General features: G+C 46.7%; 1 protein-coding gene across 2 annotated transcripts in view; it reads left to right on the top strand.

The window, feature by feature from the left end:
- The window catches only part of LOC126109777 (uncharacterized), a 51,650-nt gene extending 28,474 nt beyond the window's left edge, over positions 1 to 23,176 (top strand). For both annotated transcript variants that reach the window (XM_049914833.1, XM_049914834.1), the window contains exon 2: positions 20,019 to 23,176. In XM_049914833.1, the coding sequence (XP_049770790.1) occupies positions 20,084 to 21,862 (1,779 nt within the window). In that variant the 5' untranslated portion in view covers positions 20,019 to 20,083 and the 3' untranslated portion in view covers positions 21,863 to 23,176. The remainder of the gene's footprint in view (positions 1 to 20,018) is intronic.
- The last annotated feature ends 343 nt before the right edge of the window (positions 23,177 to 23,519 follow it).

Genomic DNA, 23,519 nt, shown 5'->3' with positions numbered 1-23,519 from the left:
AAATAAAAATAAAAATAAAAAAAATAAAAAAAAGAAGAAGACTGAGTAAATGGATCAATAAGGAACTTCAATGGGCGTCAGGGGACGTCCGCCACGAACAATTGCAACGAACCATAACGAACAAAATGAGATAAAAAAAAAAGTGGTCAACGCGACAGAATGTGAATCCTAAGGGCCCGGGTTCGATTCCCGGCTACGCCGGAGATTTTTCTCCGTTCAGGGACTGGGTGTTGTGTTGTCCTAATCATCTTCATTTCATCCCCATCGACGTGCAAATCGTCGAAGTGGCGTCAAATCGAAACACTTGCACCTGGCGAACGGTTTATCGGACGGGAGGACCTAGTCACACGACATTTACATTCATTTGCCACCTTCAACCAATCTCTCTACCTTAAAAGGAAAAACAAACTCTTACAGCTTTGCGTACGAGTTCTGATATCTGTTATTTTATCATGGCCATTCCCCCTATGCAGACAGACGCCAAAAGGATATTTTATCATTCGAAGGAGCAAGTCGGTGATTGAAATTTCTTGAGGATACACTGCCGCAACGAAAAACTGCATTGTCTTAATGACTGCCACCTCATTCGCGCGGTAACCACTCAGGTAGGAAATCGCGAATCTAGTCACATAACTGAGACGATACCCGGCAGGCACGCAGTTTCATTAGAAGTCCATAGTGAGGAACGATGTAAAAAGCCTTGTGGAAATCTAAGAAACTGGATTCAAACACAGAACCCATGTTAATAGAAGTCATTACTTAAGTATCGGCATCTACATGGATACTCAGCAAATCAAATTTAAGTGCTTGGCGAAGGATTCATCGAACCACCTTCACAAAAATTCTCTGTTAAAGCAATCTCGTACGGAACGCGGAGAAAACGGACACCTATATCTTTTCGTGCGAGCTCTGATTTCATTACTTTATTATGGTGGTCATTTCTCCCTCCGTAGGTCGGCGTCAACCAAATATTTTCGCATTTGGAGGAGAGAGTTGGTGATTGAAATTCCGTGAAAAGATTACGCCGCTACGATATACGCCTTTGTTTCAATGATGTCCACGCTAAATCCTGCATCATGTCAGTAACACTCTCTCCCCTACTTCGGAATAATACAAAACGTGCTGCCCTTCTTTGTACTTCATCGATATATTCCGTCAGCCCTACCTGGTAAGGGTCCCACACCGCGCAGCAGTACTCTAAATGACGATGGACAAGTACAGCATAAGCAGTCTCTTTATTAGATGCGAAATAAACGCAGGATTTCCTTAGCCTTCCCCCAACATTTTCTATGTGTTCCTTACAGTTTAAGTTGTTTGTCATTGTAATTCCCAGATATTTAGTTGAATTTAAGGCATTTAGATTTGGCTAATTTATCGTGTAATCGAAGTTTAGGAATTCCTTTTAGCAGTCACACACCATCAGATTATTTGACTTGTCGCTCTAACGAGTAGGCGAGTGTCAGCAATATGTCTCGTGGTCTTATCGTGGCGTGCTTATCTTCTGCCGTTAGGTCAGACGATAGAAACGCCACTTGCATGCTTACAAGGGAACCTCCCCATCGCACCCCCTTCAGATTTAGATATGATACGCCTTGAAAAACTGAACACAGATCAATCGAAAAAACAGGAAGAAGTTGTGTGGAACTATGAAAAAATATGCAAAATATACAAACTGAGTGGTCCATGCGCAAGATAGGCAACATCAAGGTCACTAGAGCTCAGGAGCGCCGTGGTCCCGTGGTTAGCGTGAGCAGCTGCGGAACGATAGGTCCTTGGTTCAAGTCTTCCCTCAAATGAAAAGTTTAACTTCTTTATTTTCGCAAAGTTATGATCTGTCCGTTCGTTCATCGACGTCTCTGTTCACTGTAATAAGTTTAGTGTCTGTATTTTGCGACCGCACCGGTAAACCGTGCGATTAGTAGACGAAAGGACGTGCCTCTCCAATGGGAACCGAAAACACTTGATCGCAAGGTCATAGGTAAGCCGATTCCTCCACAGCAAAACGCGTCTGATATATTCTATACGACACTGGTGACGGCATGTGCGCCACATGACAGGAATATGTTACTGACCCACGTAACTTGTACACTTGGCGAATGGGTAAAAAGATTCTTCCACCTTACCCCATTTCGGTTTTCTCGTGGATGTGATAATCACTCCCAAAAAAGTGTTGAAAACATAAGAGTTTGTCACATAAACTGAAAAAAAAAAGGTTTCACTGGAGGGAAGACTTGAACCAAGGACCTTTCAGTCCGCAGCTGCTCACGCTAACCACGGGACCACGGCGCTTCTGAGCTCAAGTTATCCTTGATATTGCCGATCTTGCACATGGACTACTCACTTCGTATATTTTGCTTATTTTTTCGTAGTTGCACACAACTTCTTCCTGTTTTCTCGAACGATCTGTGTTCAGTTTTTCAAGGCGTATCCAGTGTGCCAACGTATAACTAAATCTGAAGGGGGGTGCGATGGGGAGGTTCCCTTGTTAGAGTAGCAGATTGACGGTGACCAACTTTAAACAGAACTTGATTAATTTTCACACACATTTATTAAAATAATAAGAAGCATAGAAATTACTTAACTTGATTCTGGATGTTGTTTACAATTGACAATCTGAAGTTCCTTTGGTCTTGGTACGTTAATCTTATTCTCACATATCTCTGATACTTGACAAAGTGTCTATACATTTCTCTTCATGGCTATGTACAGGAATATGGTAATCTTATTAGGCGCAGACTGAAACTTGACTATAGACTGGTACAGACTGGTGCAGACAAATGCAGACTGACTAATCGGAGGTCTGTACACTCGTGATAATACCTCGCGCATTCAGGTATCACTGCGCGAGTGTGATCCGCGAGGAGAAAAGGCCCTACGTTAGCAGCAATCTCATTGGCTGCGTTACATATTAATCCGCGGATCGGCGGAAGCAGAATTTGGTCCGTCTCTAAGCGCCATCTTGTGCAGGGACAGACGAGCGCTACGCCTGCGCTGTTGTGCTTAGCGGGGCGCGCTCTAGTGGGAAAGTTGTGTACGCGCTGACTACGCGGAACTACACTCCTGGAAATGGAAAAAAGAACACATTGACACCGGTGTGTCAGACCCACCATACTTGCTACGGACACTGCGAGAGGGCTGTACTAGCAATGGTCAAACGCACGGCACAGCGGACACACCAGGAACAGCGGTGTTGGCCGTCGAATGGCGCTAGCTGCGCAGCATTTGTGCACCGCCGCCGTCAGTGTCAGCCAGTTTGCCGTGGCATACGGAGCTCCATCGCAGTCTTTAACACTGGTAGCATGCCGCGACAGCGTGGACGTGAACCGTATGTGCAGTTGACGGACTTTGAGCGACGGCGTATAGTGGGCATGCGGGAGGCCGGGTGGACGTACCGCCGAATTGCTCAACACGTGGGGCGTGAGGTCTCCACAGTACATCGATGTTGTCGCCAGTGGTCGGCGGAAGGTGCACGTGCCCGTCGACCTGGGACCGGACCGCAGCGACGCACGGATGCACGCCAAGACCGTAGGATCCTACGCAGTGCCGTAGGGGACCGCACCGCCACTTCCCAGCAAATTAGGGACACTGTTGCTCCTGGGGTATCGGCGAGGACCATTCGCAACCGTCTCCATGAAGCTGGGCTACGGTCCCGCACACCGTTAGGCCGTCTTCCGCTCACGCCCCAACATCGTGCAGCCCGCCTCCAGTGGTGTCGCGACAGGCGTGAATGGAGGGACGAATGGAGACGTGTCGTCTTCAGTGCTGAGAGTCGCTTCTGCCTTGGTACCAATATGTTCGTATGCGTGTTTGGCGCCGTGCAGGTGAGCGCCACAATCAGGACTGCATACGACCGAGGCACACAGGGCCAACACCCGGCATCATGGTGTGGGGAGCGATCTCCTACACTGGCCGTACACCACTGGTGATCGTCGAGGGGACACTGAATAGTGCACGGTACATCCAAACCGTCATCGAACCCATCGTTCTACCATTCCTAGACCGGCAAGGGAACTTGCTGTTCCAACAGGACAATGCACGTCCGCATGTATCCCGTGCCACCCAACGTGCTCTAGAAGGTGTAAGTCAACTACCCTGGCCAGCAAGATCTCCGGATCTGTCCCCCATTGAGCATGTTTGGGACTGGATGAAGCGTCGTCTCACGCGGTCTGCACGTCCAGCACGAACGCTGGTCCAACTGAGGCGCCAGGTGGAAATGGCATGGCAAGCCGTTCCACAGGACTACATCCAGTATCTCTACGATCGTCTCCATGGGAGAATAGCAGCCTGCATTGCTGCGAAAGGTGGATATACACTGTACTAGTGCCGACATTGTGCATGCTCTGTTGCCTGTGTCTATGTGCCTGTGGTTCTGTCAGTGTGATCATGTGATGTATCTGACCCCAGGAATGTGTCAATAAAGTTTCCCCTTCCTGGGACAATGAATTCACGGTGTTCTTATTTCAATTTCCAGGAGTGTATGTACACAACAACATATATATGATTTTAGGCTGACAGTGTGTAGAAACATGAAATGGAAATAATTTCAAGACAACATCATGTTATTCAAATGCACAACTTCACAAAGATACCAGGTTGTGCACTTTAATTTCGTTGCATAGGTCCGCGATGTAGCTATCAATTGTGTAAGCTTGACATGCAGAAAATTACTATAACCTACTATCTTGAATACTTTACAGTTACTACATCTTTTGGGATCACTGATATTTTAAATGAGGTAGTGCCTGCTGGTCTCCATGTGGTCACACACCTTCTACATCTACATACATACTCCGCAATCCACCATACGGCGCGTGGCGGAGGGTACCTCGTACCACAACTAGCATCTTCTCTCCCTGTTCCACTCCCAAATAGAGCGAGGGAAAAATGGCTGCCTATATACCTCTGTACGAGCCCTAATCTCTCTTATCTTTGTGGTCTTTCCGCAAAATGTAAGATGGCGGCAGTAAAATTGTACTGCAGTCAGCATCAAATGCTGGTTCTCTAAATATCCTCAGTAGCGATTCACGAAAAGAAAGCCTCCTTTCCTCTAGAGTTCCTGAAGCATTTCCGTAACACTCGCGTTATGATCAAACCTACCAGTAACAAATCTAGCAGCCCGCCTGTGAATTGCTTCTATGTCCTCCCTCAATCCGACCTGATAGGGATCCCAAACGCTCGAGCGGTACACAAGAATAGGTCGTATTATTGTTTTATAAGTTGTCTTCTTTGCAGATGAACCAGATCTTCCCAAAATTCTACCAATCAACCGAAGACGAGCATCCACCTTCCCCACAACTGCCGTTACATGCTTGTCCCACTTCATATCGCTCTGCAATGTTACGCCCAAATATTTAATCGACGTGACTATGTCAAGCGCTACACTACAAATGGAGTATTGAAACATTACGGGATTCTTTTTCCTATTCATCTGCATTAATTTACATTTATCTATATTTAGAGTTAGCTGCCATTCTGTACACCAATCACAAATCATGTCCAAGTCATCTTGTATTCTCCTACAGTTACTCAACGAAGACACCTTCCCGTACACCACAGCATCATCAGCAAACAGCCGCACATTGCTATCCACCCTATCCAAAAGATCATTTATGTAGATAGAAAACAACAGCGGACCTACCACACTTCCCTGGAGCACTCCAGATGATACCCTCACCTCCGATACCTCCGATGAACATTCACCATCGAGGACAACGTACTGGGTTCTATTACTTAAGCCCAGGTTCCCCCGGGTTCGAATTCCGGCGGGGTCAGGGATTTTCTCTGCCTCGTGATGACTGGGTGTTGTGTAATGTCCTTAGGTTAGTTAGGTTTAAGTAGTTCTAAGTTCTAGAGGACTGATGACCATAGATGTTAAGTCCCAGAGCCAACCATTTTTTCTATTACTTAAGAAGTCTTCGAGCCACTCACATACTTGGGAACCAATCCCATATTGTCGTACCTTAGTTAGGAGTCTGCAGTGGGGCACCGAGTCAAATGCTTTCCGCACCTTGGCGGCTGCTCTTACTTCAGCAACACGTACACTACGGCAACGAGGAAACAAGTACACTCGCTGGAACGCAAATGGTTCCGCGAAACGGAGGCACCAAAACCACTTACACCTTCGATGGAGAGAGTTGTTGGTGATGGTCTCGAGGGATGGGCCTCTCCGGGAAAATAGGCACCGAAACAATGCGACGAGTAACGCCCGGAGTTGACTTCAGGCAGGTCCTCCACAAACTCGCGACCGTCAATGCAAGGCAGACCGGCCGCGCCGGTGCTGTCCGAGCCCGCGTGTTTTCCTCATTCGTCCCCGTGAACACGTCCTTCCACTTCGTAGCGAGTCCGGCTCCAACTCTCCGTCCGCCGAAACAAGCGCCATATCAGAACCGGGGTAGCATTCATCTCACGCTAGGTGAGGAGAACCCTACGTCATAATGACGTAACGCTACGTCATCGTGACGTAAATAACCTAAATCGACTAAATGAGTACGTATATCGACTGTGCAGTTGCACCGATACCGTCAAGGGTTTCGAAAAAGACGGTCGTGTGAAACGTCAGCTCGCGCTATTCGTCCACGAGACTCGGAGCGCCATAGACACGGGTTCCCAGGTAGATGCCGTGTTTCTTGACTTCCGCAAGGCGTTCGATACAGTTCCCCACAGTCGTTTAATGAACAAAGTATGAGCATATGGACTGTCAGACCAATTGTGTGATTGGGTTGAAGAGTTCCTAGATAACAGAACGCAGCATGTCATTCTCAATGGAGAGGAGTCTTCCGAAGTAAGAGTGATTTCAGGTGTGCCGCTGGGGAGTGTCGTAGGACCGTTGCTATTCACAATATACTTAAATGACCTGGTGGATGACATCGGAAGTTCACGGAGGCTCTTTGCAGATGATGCTGTGGTGTATCGAGAGGTTGTAACAATGGAAAATTGTACTGAAATGCAGGAGGATCTGCAGCGAATTGACGCATGGTGCAGGGAATGGCAATTGAATCTCATTGTAGACAAGTGTAATGTGCTGCGAATACATAGAAAGAAAGATCCCTTATCATTTAGCTACAATATAGCAGGTCAGCAACTGGAAGCAGTTAATTCCATAAATTATCTGGGAGTACGCATTAGGAGTGATTTAAAATGGAATGATCATATAAAGTTGATCGTCGGTAAAGCAGATGCCAGACTGAGATTCATTGGAAGAATCCTAAGAAAATGCAATCCGAAAAGAAAGGAAGTAGGTTACAGTACGCTTGTTCGCCCACTGGTTGAATACTGCTCAGCAGTGTGGGATCCGTGCCAGATGTGGTTGATAGAAGAGATAGAGAAGATCCAACGGAGAGCAGCGCGCTTCGTTACAGGATCATTTACTAATTGCGAAAGCGTTACGGAGATGATAGATAAACTCCAGTGGAAGACTCTGCAGGAGAGACGCTCAGTAGCTCGGTACTGGCTTTTGTTAAAGTTTCGAGAATATACCTTCACCGAGGAGTCATGCAATATATTGCTCCCTCCTACGTATATCTCGCGAAGAGGCCATGAGGATAAAATCAGAGAGATTAGAGCCCACACAGAGGCATAGCGACAATCCTTGTTTCCACGAACAATACGAGACTGGAATAGAAGGGAGAACCGATAGAGGTACTCAAGGTACCCTCCGCCACACACCGTCAGGTGGCTTCCGGAGTATGGATGCAGATGTAGATGTAGAAATGTAAATACATGTGTACAAACGAAGTGGCAGGAGTTATGTGATAAGCTCATCCCAGCTGAATGAATTGTTAAATGTAATTCCAACAATTTGCGATGTAATTATGTATTTCATGAACATAATTAATGTCTGAGCGAAGGAGCCTTAACGAAATAAAAAAAAGCTTCTCATTCTTTTTAAATCCGATGAATCGTGCATAAGTCCTGTGGGCACAATATTGAAGTAATTAATTATTAAGCTGCAATCCAAAGAATGTGCGATGTTATTGTGTGTTTCGTGAACGTAACGAATATCTAAATGAAGGAATCATAACCATAACGAAAGTTAAAAAAGTGTGTAGTCGTGCTTTCAATCCGATTAATATTGAATCAATCATGTGGATAAAAACGTGAAATAGGAAGAAATTAAAGTGTTTCGTGTTTTTTTTTTTAAATCCAATGAATTGTACGTAATTCATGTGGGCAGATACCGAAGTGGTTCTGAACATAATTCCGAATGTTGCTAGAAACATTAAACCATCTAGTTCCATTTAATTTTGCCTTCGTGTTCTAAATCAATCGTGAAATCTTTCAGACTATATTCATGGATCTGCTCGAAAGTTCTCTCATCTCCGTTAGAACGCATGTTTAGAACGAAGTACAAGCTAGCAACACCGGACAATAGGACAATGAAAGCACATAAACAAATGACAATGCAGATTCAAGACGCACACAGCAGTCGATATATACAGAATGCACACAACAGTCGATAGGAAAACTCGTGAAACTCATCATCTACATCTACATCTATACTCCGCAAGCCACCCAACGGTGTGTGGCGGAGGGCACCTTACGTGCCAGTGTCATTACCTCCCTTTCCTGTTCCAGTCGCGTATGGTTCGCGGGAAGAACGACTGTCTGAAAGCCTCCGTGCGCGCTCTAATCTCTCTAATTTTACATTCGTGATCTCCTCGGGAGGTATAAGTAGGGGGAAGCAATATATTCGATACCTCATCCAGAAACGCACCCTCTCGAAACCTGGACAGCAAGCTACACCGCGATGCAGAGCGCCTCTCTTGCAGAGTCTGCCACTTGAGTTTGCTAAACATCTCCGTAACGCTATCACGGTTACGAAATAACCCTGTGACGAAACGCGCCGCTCTTCTTTGGATCTTCTCTACCTCCTCCGTCAACCCGATCTGGTACGGATCCCACACTGATTAGTAATACTCAAGTATAGGTCGAACGATTGTTTTGTAAGCCACCTCCCTTGTTGCTGGACTACATTTTCTAAGGACTCTCCCAATGAATCTCAACCTGGTACCCACCTTACCAACAATTAATTTTATGTGATCATTCCAATTCAAATCGTTTCGCACGCATCCTCCCAGATATTTTACAGGAGTATCTGTTACCAGTGTTTGTTCCGCTATCATATAACCATACGATAAGGGATCCTTCTTTCTATGTATTCGCAATACATTACATTTATCTATGTTAAGGGTCAGTTGCCACTCCCTGCACCAAGTGCCTATCCGCTGCATATCTTCCTGCATTTCGCTACAATTTTCTAATGCTGCAACATCTCTGTATACTACAGCATCATCGGCGAAAAGCGGCATGGAACTTCCGATACTATCTACATGGTTGTTTATATATATTGTGAAAAGCAATGGTCCCATAACACTCCACTGCAGCACGCCAGAGGTTACCTTAACGTCTGTAGACGTCTCTCCATTTATAACAACATGCTGTGTTCTGTTTGCTAAAAACTCTTCTTCAATCCAGCCACACAGCTGGTCTGATATTCCGTAGGCTCTTACTTTGTTTATCAGGCGACAGTGTGGAACTGTATCGAATGCCTTCCGGAAGTCAAGGAAAATAGCATCTACCTGGGAGCCTGTATCTAATATTTTCTGGGTCTCATGAACAAATAAAGCGAGTTGGGTCTCACACAATCGCTGTTTCCGGAATCCATGTTGATTCCTACAGAGTATATTCTGGGTCTCCAAAAACGACATGATACGCGAGCAAAAAACATGTTGTAAAATTCTACAACGTCACTATGACGAAGGGCTCTCCTCACCTAGTGTGAGATGAATGCTACCCTCACAGCAGGGGCAAAGATCGTAGTACAGCCGGGTAATCGATAGTCATGTGCCACCCTTACAGAGCCTCCACCAGCTTGAACAGTCCCTTGCTGACATGACATGGAGGGCCCATTTATTCATGAGGTTGTCTCCATAGTCGTACACATCCATCCACTCGATACAATACGAAACGGTTACCCAGTCACGAGCCCAGGAGAGACACTTCATTCGGTGTCATGCTGCTAGCAAGGACGCTCGCGTGGGTCTTCTGCTGCCAAAGCGCATTAGCGGCAGATTTCACTGCACTGTCCGAACGGATACGTTGATCATACTGATTTCTGCGACTCTTTCATGCAGTGTTGCTTGTCTGTCAACAGGGACAACTATACACGAACACTGCGCTTCTCAGTCGTTAAGGGGGGCGGACGCGGTGGCCCAGGGGTTCTACGCGTATCAGTCTGGAACCGAGTGACCGCTACAGTCGCAGGTTCGAATCCTGCCTCAGGCATGGATGCATGTGTGGTGTGCGTATTGTAAGACTTTCGGTACACACACCATCAGATTATACGACTTTTCGTCTAACGAAGTAGGCGAGTGTCAGCAATATGCTTTGTGGTCTTATCGTGGCGTGTTTATCTTCTGCTGGTCAGACATTAGAAATGCCACTTGCACGCTCAGATTAGCAGATTGACGGTGACCAACTTTAAGCAGACCTTGATTAATTTTCACACATCAGAGGGTTGGATCCCCTCATTCGAAGGCGTCAGATTGCAAAGCCTGGGCTACTCTCGGGTTGGAATCTCCGTCTTCGAAGGTTGTGTCTGTCTGTCTGTCTGTCTGCCCGTCTGCCCGCCGCTTACTGCTGTAGCTGTTCATTCGTCCGTCCGTCTGTCCGCCTGCCTGCTCGCTGTCCGTCACCGCAGCTACCGCTGCTGCCTGCTGTCCGTCCGTCCGTCCGTCTGTTCGCCGCCGCCGCCGCCGCCGCCTGGTCGCCGCCGTCGCCGTCCGACCGCGGTCTTTGGCCGTCTTCGTCTTCCTCCGACCTCGTCCCCCTCCGTCTTTGTCTTCGTCTGTCCCCTGTTTGTGTCCTTTCTTTCTCGTTCTGTGCGTTATTGTTTCTCCCTGACGTCATGTCCACCCCCACCACCACCACCACCGCTACCACCACCGCCATAGTTTACACTTCCCCTTCCGCCGCCCCCACCACTATAACGTGGTGTGCCCAGTCCCACCCCTCTCCTTCCATCCCACCTCTTCTCACTCTCCCTTCGCCCTCGCTCTTTGTCGCCCCCTCTCCCGCTCCTCTCGATCTGATCCTTTCCCCCCACTCCCCCAGCCTGTCACTGCAGCTCCGGCTAGTGTGGTGGCCCGTCGGGCCACTGTCCATGCCCAGCTCTCCCCGTCGCCTTCGCCATCAAAGCCACCTGCCTGCCGCGAGGCCCCCACCTGCCCCCATTGTAGGCAAGCGCATTTCCTCAGGCAGTGCCCTAACCTACGACCCCCTCCTTCCTGCAATACCTGCCATCACCTGCCTTCGCCATCACCGCCACCACCGCCACCGTCATCGTCATCGTCGCCGTCGCCTTCACCGTCACTGTCACCATCTCCAGCCCCGACTGCTGCGTCCACGCTGGGACCTGCCCCTTCCCGCCACCTCCCTATAGCTCCCGTCCGCCGTCTCCTCCCACCGTCCCATCAGCCTTACCTCGGTCTTCAGCAAGGTCCTGGAATCTATCCTCACCCGACGCATCCACCAGCATCTCCGCCAGCACCGCCTCCTTCCACCTACTCCCAAAAGTGTAAAGCCCGACCCCCTCCGACCACTCCTGAACTCACCGTCCCTGTCCGTCCTCTGGACGCCCTCACCCCTCCTGGAAATTCACTTCGCCCCCCCCCACCGCTGAGGACATCATCCGGTTCCTCACCATCGTCCTCCAGAATGTCCATCCCTTTCAGCACCCCCACACCCTCCAACAGGTTTCCCTCGCTGCCCGTTCCATTTTCCACCTCAAAATGTACGCCACCTACTCCAACAACCAGGCCCATTTCACCTTCTCCCGCCTTGACACCCTCGTCTAATCCCTGTCATGGCGCGACAGCAACGTATCCTTTTCAACAACATCCGCTCCCTTCCCGCCAACAAGAACCTCTTCCTGCACACCCTTGCCACCCCCTGCGTGGATGCCTTCCTCCTTAATGAAACCTTCCTCCAAGCCCACCACACCATCCACACTTCGCCCTATCTCCTCCACTGCTCTGACAATCCCCTCCCAATAGCACGTGGCGGAGTTGCCATTGGTCGCCACCGCCAGATCCCCGTTCGGCTCCAACCTCTCCTTCCCGACCCCACCGAACACCTGATCCTTAGTCTCTTCTTCCCCGGCCTTACTGTTACCTGCGCCACCATCTATGTCCGCCCCAACGCTCTTATTCCCTACGACTTCCTCTCCCACATCGACCGTACCTTCTCCTCTTACGTGATCGCCGCCGACCTCAACATCCACAGTCGTTCCGCCGCCCAGTTACGGCGGTGGCATCAGTTCCTCTCCTCCCTTCAGGGCGACCTAATCCCCATCCCCCAGCACACCTGCCTCGAATCCAATTCCAATCCTGATGTTATCCTTTCCTCCCCCAACCTCCTCGGCTGCATAACGGTGGATGTCCTGGAGCCTATTGGTAGCGACCATCTCTCTGTCCTCCTCACCGTTTCAGACGGTCGTCGCCCCCGCCCCGACCCTCGTCATGACCCTCCCCCTAAGTACGTCCATGACTATTCCCGTGCCGACTGGAATGCCTACCGGGATACCCTTTCCACCCAGGTCGATAGCCACCCCTTCACCTACCACCACCCTGACGATGTCACCGATGCCGCCTCCTGTCTCCAGCAGACCTTGTCTGAGGACGTGGAGGCCCACGTCCCTACTGTCGCCATCCACCCCCACCGTCCTACCTTACCCCCACAGGCCGTCCTCCTCCTCCGTGAATCCCGTTGTCTCTACCGTGCCTTCCTCTGCACGCATGACCCGGACACACTACGACGCCACCAGCAACTCCAGCGACACATTCGTAATTTGCTCGTGGCTAAGAAACGCCGGGACTGGCGACAGACATGCACCCGTTTAAATGTTACTCTACCAATAAACTCGTCCTAGTTCTGGTCGGCCTTCCGTCGCCTTACCGGAACTAAACCCTCCCCCTATTATCCTCTTCTCCATGATGATCACCCTTTCCCTGACACCCTTGGTAAGGCCAATCACTTTGCCTCCTACCACTCCGATGTATTTTCCATCCCTGATGACCCCCAGTTCGATTACTCCCTCTTCCCGGATATCCGCGATCGAACTGACACCTCTGTCCCTCCTCTCGCTCCTGGTTTCCAATACTTGGACAACATTGCACACACGGAACTCAATGCCCCTATCACTACACAGGATCTCATTGATACACTCCGCACAAAACGCAACACCCCTCCTGGTCACAATCATGTCACCTACCGTCACCTTCGTGAAGCTCCTGTCTCTTTCCTCTCCACCCTGACCAGGCTCTACAATGTAGTCCTGTCCATCGGTTACTACCCCAACCTGTGGAAAACCCCCCGTATCCTCATGTTCCTTAAACCTGGCAAACCGCCGTCCGCCATCTCCTCCTACCGTCCCATCAGCCTTACCTCGGTCTTCAGCAAGGTCCTGGAATCTATCCTCACCCGACGCATCCACCAGCATCTCTGCCAGCACCGTCTCCTTCCCGTTACCCAGTGTGGCTTCACTCATCTCCTTTCCGAACAGCTTAATTCCCGTCGCTCCGCAATCTTCCTCTCCCTGGACCTCGAATGTGCATATGACCGCGTATGGCATTCCGGTCTCCTCTTCAAGCTCCAAACCTTCGCCCTTCCCAATAACTACGTCCGTCTGATCGGCTCCTTTCTCTCCCGCCGTCCTTCCTATGTCACCATCCATAACACAGATTCCTACACCTTTTTCCCCTGTGTCGGTGTGCCCCAAGGCTCCGTCCTCTCCCCCCTTCTGTACCTTTTGTACACGGCGGACATGCCGCCGCCGTCAGCCCCCGTCCACCTTCTCCAGTTTACCGATGACACCGTCTTCCTTGCCCTTGCCCCCACCCTCCAGCGCTCACAACACCTTCTCCAATCCCATCTTGACCAGTTCACCGCTTGGTGCAACCAGTGGTTGCTCAAGGTCAATCCCTCCAAAACCCAGGCGATCATTGTAGGCAAAACCACCCCTTCCTTCTGCCTCCTTGATTTCTATCTCACTATCTATGGCCGTCCTATCGCCCTCACTCCCATCCTTAAGTACCTTGGCGTCACCCTCGACCATCGCCTCTCCTGGACTCCCCACCTCCAGACAATCCAAGCCAAGGCACACTCCCGACTCAGTCTCCTCAAGCTCCTCTCCGCCCGTACGTGGGGTCTGGACCCCTCCACCATCCCCCACACCTATAAGTCCCTCATCCGCCCTATCCTTTGTTATGCTCATCCGGCTTGGATCTCCGCCCCCCCTACCTTTTATAAATCCCTCCAAATCCTTGAACGTCATGCTCTCCGCCTCGCCTATCGCATCCGTCTCCCCTCCCCCACGCGGATCCTGTACAATCTCATCCCCTTCCCCCACCTCCACCTTTTCCTTCAAAGGCTACGGATCCTGTACACCTCCCGCCAACTCGATCCTCTGCACCCGCTCGTCTCCCCGATCCTCTCCCACCCCCGCCCGCTGCCGCGCCTGTATTCGCACGTCCCACCCGGTCTCCATCTCTCCACCCTCCTTACCCTCTCCCAAGGTGGCTTCCGCCAGCTCCCCCTCCCTAATGATGTCGTCCTCCCCTCCATCTACCCCTCCTATCAGCTTTGACCCTGCCCCACCCCCCACTTCCGGTGTCCTTTCCTTTAGGCTCCCTCCCTCCCTTCTCTTCCCATTCCTTCTCTTTCCTTTTCCCACGTCCCCTCCCTCCACCCCTCTTCCCACAGGCTTCCCCTCCCCCTTCCTCCCTCCCCCCTTTCTCCCCTACCCGTGGCATCTCTGCTCTCCCCTCTCGCTCTGCCACTCCCCTTCCTCCTCCTCCTCTCTTGGCAGGTCCCCGGACTTGCACACGCGTAGTGAACATTCGTGCGCTGGAGGTCATCGCCATTAGTGTCTCGTGTGTGTGCCTTCGTTTGTGTTTAGTGTTTGTTCGCCGAAACGCCGCCACTGTTCACGTGTACCATCGCCATCATCCCTGTTTTGTGCACCGTGTCGACTAGTGTCAGTGATGTTTTCTCGTCAGGCGTGAACGGCTCCATGTTTTTAGTTTTTTGGTGTCTACATCGTTTTGCCCGCCAGTTTTGATTGTATTCTCTGTGTCCCCTCTATTTATTACTTATTGTAAATCTCAAGGCTGAAGAACGGCGTACTCAGCTGCTGACAGACCGCCTTGTGTAAGGTGATAAAAATTACAATAAAGAAAAAAATAATAATTTTCACACACATTTATTAAAATAATAAAAAGTATAGACATTATGTAACTTGATTCTGGATGCTGTTTACAATTGACAATCTGAAGTTCCTTTGGTATTGGTACGTTAATCTTATTCTCACATATCTCTGATACTTGACAAAGTGTCTACACATTTCTCTTCACGGCTATGTACAGGAATATGATAATCTTATTAGGCGCAGACTGAAACTTGACTATAGACTGGTACAGACAAATGCAGACTGGTACAGACTGCTGCAGACAAATGCAGACTGACTAATCGGAGGTCTGTACACTCATTATAATACCTCGCGCGTTCATGTATCACTGCGCGAGTTTGATCCGTGAGGAGAAAAGGATCTACGTTACCAGAAATCTCAATGGCTGCGTTACATATTAATACGCGGATCGGCGGAAGCAGAATTTGGTCCGTCTCTAATGCAGCGCCATCTTGTAGTGCAGAGACGGACACGAGCGCTGCGCCTGTGCTGTTGTGCATAGCGGGGCGCGCTCTAGTGGGAAAGTTGTGGATGCGCTGACTCTGCAGAACTATGTACACAACAGTATGTGATGTCCTTAGGTTAGTTTGGTGTAAGTACTTCTAAGTTCTGGTGGACTGATGACCTCAGATGTCAAGTCTCATAGTGCTCTGAGCCATCTGAACCATTTTAATCGTTAAGTGCGGATGTAACGCAAAATGTAAACATTTACTTAAAAAATCATTACAGCAATATTTATTAATGTACAAATGTAAGATTTTGCATGTGTAAAGCAAAAGAGCTGTGTTTCAACGGGAAAATAAAATATACAGGATTCATATTTTGCCAGATATTTGAATTTTTTATTTTTTATTGCCATTTTTATAAAAAGCCGTAACTCAAATTCTAATCACGCAGTTTATCTGGAAATTTTATCGTAATGTCCTGAGAAGGTTATAAGACCACTGAATTACAATTGTTAATTCATGGTACAAATTGTGTCATTAGCAGAGTTTTTAATTTTTTACATCCACAATCAACTTTTTTTCTACATACAATCATCTAAAAATCAGAATTTAATTTCAGGATCTCGTATTTTTCAGTTCCAGGGAAACAGCAGCACGTTGCCAGCAGTTCCTGATAATTTCATAGCTTTAGCGCATATACCTTTTCAGAAAATGCTTCTAATAACGTACAAAATGTAAAACAGAAAATGAGGTTGAAAGATTTTCTCCTCATACGTCTACATGTAATAAGCTTACCTCAGTTTTAAAATCCTCCATACTGATACTCCTCATCCTCCAGGTTTCTCTTCTCTCCTCTTAGAATCTGCCTGGCCTGTATATGTAGTTCTGTTAGCTTTCTTGACGCTGCTTTTGTCGACGGTGGTAAATGCTTTTGTTGTGAACAACAATCTATACCAACTCTCTTCAGCACTTCAATCTTGCCATTATTTCTGTTATTGTAACATAAAACTTCATCATACATACCTATTTTGGAGGAGGAAAATGAAAATGCGTCAGAGCCACACGAATAACAAAATTAATTCAAAGTCACAAACTATTCTCACTCTTCTTTCTTCAACAATAGTAATGCATTCCATAGTTTTACAGATAACATATGAACATGAAAACTTTATAGCCTGGCAGAGAAGCTGTAAATCAATGAGTCTGAATCTAGTGGGATATCAACATCATTCACGCACCTGTACAGTTCTGTGCCAAGTTTCAATGCTGAAGTTGAGAGCTTATGTTCTTCATTTCGAGCTGCTTCCTGTTTTTTGTGGGCAAACCGATTTCCATGAAACCTCTGTCTCCTAACTACAGTTTTTCCACCACCCATAATGTATAAATTGTGACTTCCACGTAAAGGTTTGCGAATTCAACCTTCCACCTACTAATACGTGTTAGTATTTTCAAATCGTAAATAAACCACATGGAAAAAAGTTTTCGGGAAGCATTCATCTCACGCTAGGTGACGTCTTAGTGACGTAGGCACGCATCATCATGGGTTTCACGAGTTGTCCTATCGACTATTGATTCCATTCTGGATATATCGACTGTTGTGTGCGTCTTGAATATGCATTGTTATTTGTTTATGTGCTTTCATTGTCCTATTGTCTGGTGTTGCTACCGTGTACGTCGTTCTGAACATAGGCTTCCACGGAGATGAGAAAGCTTTCGATATGATCCATAAAGATAAGTCTGAAAGATTTCGCTATTTACCTTAGTTGATTTACAATATGAAGGCAGAATCAACTGGAACTATATGGTTTAATATTTCCAGCAACATTCGGAATTATCTTCGGAACCACTTCAATTTCTCAGTTTAACGTTCCTACCCACATGAATTATGTATAATTCGGTGGCTTTTATAAAAATACGAAACACTTCGTTTACTTCCTATTTCACGTTTTTATTCATAGGAGATTAATCGGAATTTAAAAAATGGCTAGACACCTATTTAAACTTTCGTTATGGGTATGTTTCCTTCATTCAGATATTCATTATGTTCATGAAGCACACAATAACATCGCTAGTTGTTGGGATTGCATGTAATAATTTATTCCACTGGGATGAGCATATCACACAATTCCTGTCACTTTCTTTGTACACAGGTATTTGCATTTAGCTTTGACGTTATCGGTACAACAGCAGAGATCGATATACGTACTGATGTAGTCGATTTAGGTTATTTACGACATTATAACGTAGCTTTACGTCACTATGACGTAGAGTTCTCCTCACCTAGGGCGAGATGAATGCTAACCAAAGTTTTCAGATGTCAGCCAGAGATACAGATGTCAGCCAAAGATACCGAAAAGAAAATAGGCTTCACACTGACAAAAATTCCGCTGAAGTAAGCAGTTTCCTAAACGTCAGAGAAGGTGGGAATGGCAGCCAGTGCAGAGTTAATCTGTTTGACGATTTAAAGGCATTACCAAAGCTGCTATCACGATAATATTCATACACAACATAGGTTAAACAGTGTAGACCAAGAAAATAATATATTTGAAAAATCGATTTTTTGAAGAAAAATCCCCTTAAGTGATGGGCATCGGCCACCGCCTTGTCTGTGGTGGTAGATAATGAAGTAAAAATGGTATTTTCGGCACACTCTTCACAATGTGAATCTCATAATTCCCTAACGACTTCCATCATCTAAGTGCAGAAGACAGTTCTGCCAATGTATGTTCCTTTTAAATCGTGTATATGTGATACTATTGGGAGAGCCAGCCCTGACGAAACTTTTCCATCCGGTGAGCAAGATGTATGAGACAGGCGAAATACCCACAGCTATTGACAGATGTGAAAATTACCGAACTACATAAACTAAGTCACGGCTGCAAATACTAACGCGAATTCTTTACTGGCGAATGGAAAAACTGGTAGAAGCTGACCTCTGGGAAGATAGGTTTGGATTCCGTAGAATTGTTGGAACAGGTGAGGCAATACTGACCCTACGACTTATCTTAGAAGATAGATAAAAGAAAGGCAAACCAACGTTTCTAGCAATTATAGACTTAGAGAATGCTTTTGACAATGTTGACTGGAATACTCTCTTTCAAATTTTGTGGGTGGTAGGGGTAAAATACAGGGAGCGAAAGGCTATTTACAATTTCTACAGAAACCAGATGGCAGTTATAAGAGTCGAGGGGCATGATACGGAAGCAGTGGTTGGGAAGGGAGTGAGACAGAGTTGTAGCCTCTCCCCGATGTTATTCAATCTGTATATTGAGCAAGCCGTAAAGGAAACAAAAGAAAAATTCGGAGTAGGAATTAAAATCCGTGGAGAAGAAATGAAAACTTTGAGGTTCGCCGATGACATTGTAATTCTGTCAGAGACAGCAAAGGACCTGGAAGAGCAGTTGAACGGAATGGACAGTGTCTTGAAAGGAGAATGTAAGATGAACATCAACGAAGCAAAACGAGGATAATGGAATGTAATCGAATTAAGTCGGGTGTTGCTGAGGAAATTAGATTAGGTTAGGAAATGAGACACCTAAAGTAGTGAAGGAGTTTTGCTATTTGGGGAGCAAAATAACTGATGATGGTCGAAGAAGAGAGGATCAAAATGTAGACCGGCAATGGCAAGGAAAGCGTTTCTGAAGAAGAGAAATTTGTTAATATCGAGTATAGATTTAAGTGTCAGGAATTAGTTTCTGAAAGTATTTGTATGGAGTGTAACGACGTATGGAGGTGAAACATGGACGATAAACAGTTAGGACAAGAAGAGATTAGAAGCTTTAGAAATGTGGGGCTACAGAATAACGCTGAAGTTGAGATGGGTAGATCACATGACTAATGAGGAGTTGTTGAATAGAATTGGGGAGAAGAGGAGTTTGTGTCACAACTTGACTAGAAGAAGGGAGCGGTTGGTAGGACATGTTCTGAGGCATCAAGGGATCACCAATTTATTACTGGAGGGCAGTGTAGTGGTTAAAATCGTAGAGGGAGACCAAGAGATGAATGCACTATGGAGATTCAGAAGGGTGTAGGTTGCAGTAGATGCTGGGAGATGAATCAGCCTGCACAGGATAGAGTAGCATGGAGAGCTGCATCAAACCAGTCTCTGGACTGAAGACCACAACAACAACATGCGATACTACTATCATCTGTATACGTGCATGTCGCTATTCCATGAATTTGTCATCCCAGTGTAGATCCTACATCCTTGTACTGATGAACCAGCACACTGTTGTGCTACATTTGTTTGTTAATGCTATTTTATGGTAATGTTTTTATTGGTTTGAGAATTTCACACTTAATCATTCGTGTAAAATTGTTGTCAACAGGAACCGGGCGACCGCCACGTTTCTCCTCTCCACTCCTGCCACCTGCGAGAACCTGAGTCTCCAGCATGGGCGTCGACGGTCTGTCAAAGTACGCCAAAGACCATCGCCTCTACCAGGAGGTGGACATCCAGGCAGTTGCCAACGACTTCAGGAGCAGTAACGTCGGGCAGCCTGTGATTGCCGTCGACGGATCGCAGTGTGCTTGGTACTTGTATGCAAACATGGACTCTCTTCATGGTGGACAGTATAAGGAGTTTCGGGAAAGCTGTGAGCAGTTTGTCGAGCGGTTCCACGGCATGGGCATTAAGCTGTCTTTCTTCTTCGATGGCCTTCCAGTCGAGGAGAAAATTTTGACGTGGGTGAAGAGGAGAGTGGATAAGGCAAAGGAAATCAGCAAGATATTTGCTAAATTGCGGGCAATGCAATCCCGCGAGAATGGGTCTGTCGGGTGCAGGTTCTTACCGGAAGCTGTGGTACCTTTAGCAACAGTCACCTTCAAGCACCTTGGCACCTCCAAGCATCTTGACTGCGAGGTACGTTTGTCCACAAATGACTGCGACACTGAACTGGCGAAGTTTGCAGCCAGCGATAGGTGCTGCATTGGTGTACTATCCAACGATTCAGACTTCCTGATATATCCCAATGTACCGTGCCTGTTCACTTTTTCCAACCTGCGACTAGAGCAGAGAGTGACGGGACGGCGTTTCCGGTCCACTGATCTCGCCAGGCACCTCCGCATAGAGGTGGACGACCTCCCAGTGTTAGCGTCCTTTATGGGCAACGACATCGTCAGAAGGGAGGCTTTACAAGAGGCACATCGAAAACTGAGGCAGACCTACAGGCACAGACAAGTAGCTGAGCTCGTAGCAGAGCTGTTGAGGAGACAGCCTCGGGGTGATCTCAGGAGAATGTGTGAGCTCGCTTTCGGTGGCAATTGGAGAAAAGGCCTCGAACTGGTCGAAAAAAGTGTTGACAGCTACAAGTATGAAGAGATCGAGCCAGCGACAACTCGAAATGTCTCCCGATGGGATGAAGTGCTCCAAAAAATTGAGGCCAAACACGTGTCGTGCGAGATTCCTGGCTACGTTTATACAGTGATGAAGTGCCGCCTCATGAGAGCTGGTGACGTCCTCGAGGATCTGTCTGTAAGTTGCTCAACCTCCCCTCCAACTGGTCTGGTGGTGCGGGAGATGCTACAGAGAATGTACACGGTGCTCCTATGGGAAAGCGGCAGCGGGCCATTCCGAGTGACCGAGTACATACCGACAGGGTTAGGAGAGGTGCACCATGAGACCGTTGAGGTACAGAAACGACTGCCAGAGGGCATTCACCACCCAGGGCTCGTAGAACTGTGGTCAGGTCCAGAGGATACCCGTTGGCGTATCTTCAGTTGGGTGATATCTCCAACGAAAGACCTCTCTGCTCTCTGTTCACTGTCTCCCCAGTACCTGGTGGTTCCTGCAGCGGCACTCTGCTTCTTGTACCACGAGGCTAAAGTCCTAACAAGGGACGAGGTCAAGACCTTCGTGACTGTCGCTTTGTCTGTCAAAAGTTACTCTGCCCACGATCTGTCGAGACTTGACGTGAGAATCCCGACCGAACGCGGCATCTACTTAGCCACTCTGTTTGTGCGCACTGTACTCCACGTGTTGGACGTTGCTGGAGCGTGTGGTTTGTCCTTCCCACGACCAGCTGACTGCCACCTGGACGCCTACTTCGATGGCAGATTATTTCATCACATCTACAGGAAGTCGCAAAACGCTTCTGATCCTAGGGATGTCATTGCATGGAACAGTTCAAGTACACAGGCATTCAATTATATTATGAGGGAGATCATAGATTAACACAAAGTGGTACATTCGGCTAATATGAGCTGTCTCATATATCCAAAATGGCCAAAAGAGACTTAAGCCCATTAACATCTTTCGAATATCATTGACTCTACTGCTTCCACCTATTCACTTATTAGGTTGCACATTAACATCATATTAGATGTCCTTAGGTGTTTCCTCTCCTCATTCTCCAGAGCTCTAGGAACACAAAATTGCTGTGGTGGGTTCTTTGTGCTTACTCTTACCAGGAGTTGTTGTACAAAGCTGTGTAGGCATTCCTAAGCATTGGGAACGTAAATTTGCAGGCCATAAATGTAACTCATCTAAAAAATGACACATGAATATAGCCTTACCAAAAGACAGTTCCTAAAATCAACTGTTGGTAACATCACAATAGTACATGACTGATTATAATGTTGTACTTAAGCTCAATGTTGTCATCAGTACGACATGACAGCTTGGGTACAAGGTCTAGTTAAGGAATTCTGGCAATTCCGAATACCACACTGTTTTCTCAAAATTTTTGTATCACAGTTCGTCTCTTGGGACTGCTGTATTCTAGCTGAGGGTCATAGACTTTGTTCACTTGTTTTATTTATTGGATTATATTGAAACCTATGCTGGAGTTTTGTGTAGCAATGAAACTAAATTGGAATTGGAGGAACAGCTTTCGTGAATCAGGAAAGCTAAGCAACATAGCCAAGAAATTGCAGTGTACAAACATGAAAATCAATATACACTCCACTCCGCAAAATCCAAATTAGCATGGTTAAGTCACCAGTGCATCTCGAGATGCATCTTTCGCTGTATATATTATCTTGATCACTGGTTAAACATGAAAATATTAAAAAGTGCAACTGTCAAGTCAGTTAGGATTTACATTATCATTCTAGTGTCTTAAGGGCAATTAGCATCCTACGGTGATGAAACTAATCATAGCTGTAGTCAGGAGGTCTGGTGAATCATGACTATGAGGTGAGCATATAAAAATATTAATATTTTTATGCACATTTACATCGAATTCTACCATTATAATCGCCGTAGCTGTCTTTTTTAAGCGAATCTAAAAAATTATTCTAAAATATTGACTGTGGTGTCAACAAACATACGTGCAAAAAGATTTCACTGAAAAGTTTGTACTTTTGAAATATTTTTGTACCGGGATGATTCCATTAATATTTTTGGATTGCTTTAGTGCAGTATGTAAGATGTTTTTCCCTAGTGTCCCTGAAGTTCTCTTTTGTCTCTGAAGTTGAATTTTCTTTTGTGAATTTTACAATGGCATTTTCATAACTTTTTTGTATCTTAGTGAATAAAGGCATGAAAGCAGTTAAATATTTTAACTGAGCTTCAACAGAAAATTTTAATTCAATCTTTTATGCAGGTTCCTTTTTTTTTTTTTTTTTTTTTTTTTTTTTTTTTTTTTTTTTTTCTTCAGAATCCCATACTCAACTTGTTAAAACGATGAAAACACTGCGTGAAAAAAGAATTTAAAATAATTTAGGAATAAGGAAATCTTTATGAAATACATACTAATGGGTACAATAAGAGAGCAAACATCACTAAGGCGTAACAGTTGTTAGAAAAAATTAAAACAATCGAAAAGCAATAATGGCAGAGAAACAATCAACCACAATGTATTCTGAATGAGGTACGACCACCTAGTCTT

Source organism: Schistocerca cancellata, chromosome 12 (genome assembly GCF_023864275.1).
Source record: "Schistocerca cancellata isolate TAMUIC-IGC-003103 chromosome 12, iqSchCanc2.1, whole genome shotgun sequence".
Classification (NCBI taxonomy): domain Eukaryota; kingdom Metazoa; phylum Arthropoda; class Insecta; order Orthoptera; family Acrididae; genus Schistocerca; species Schistocerca cancellata.
The sequence above is the reverse complement of the archived record's forward strand: the minus strand, read 5'-3'. Positions and strand labels throughout refer to the sequence as shown.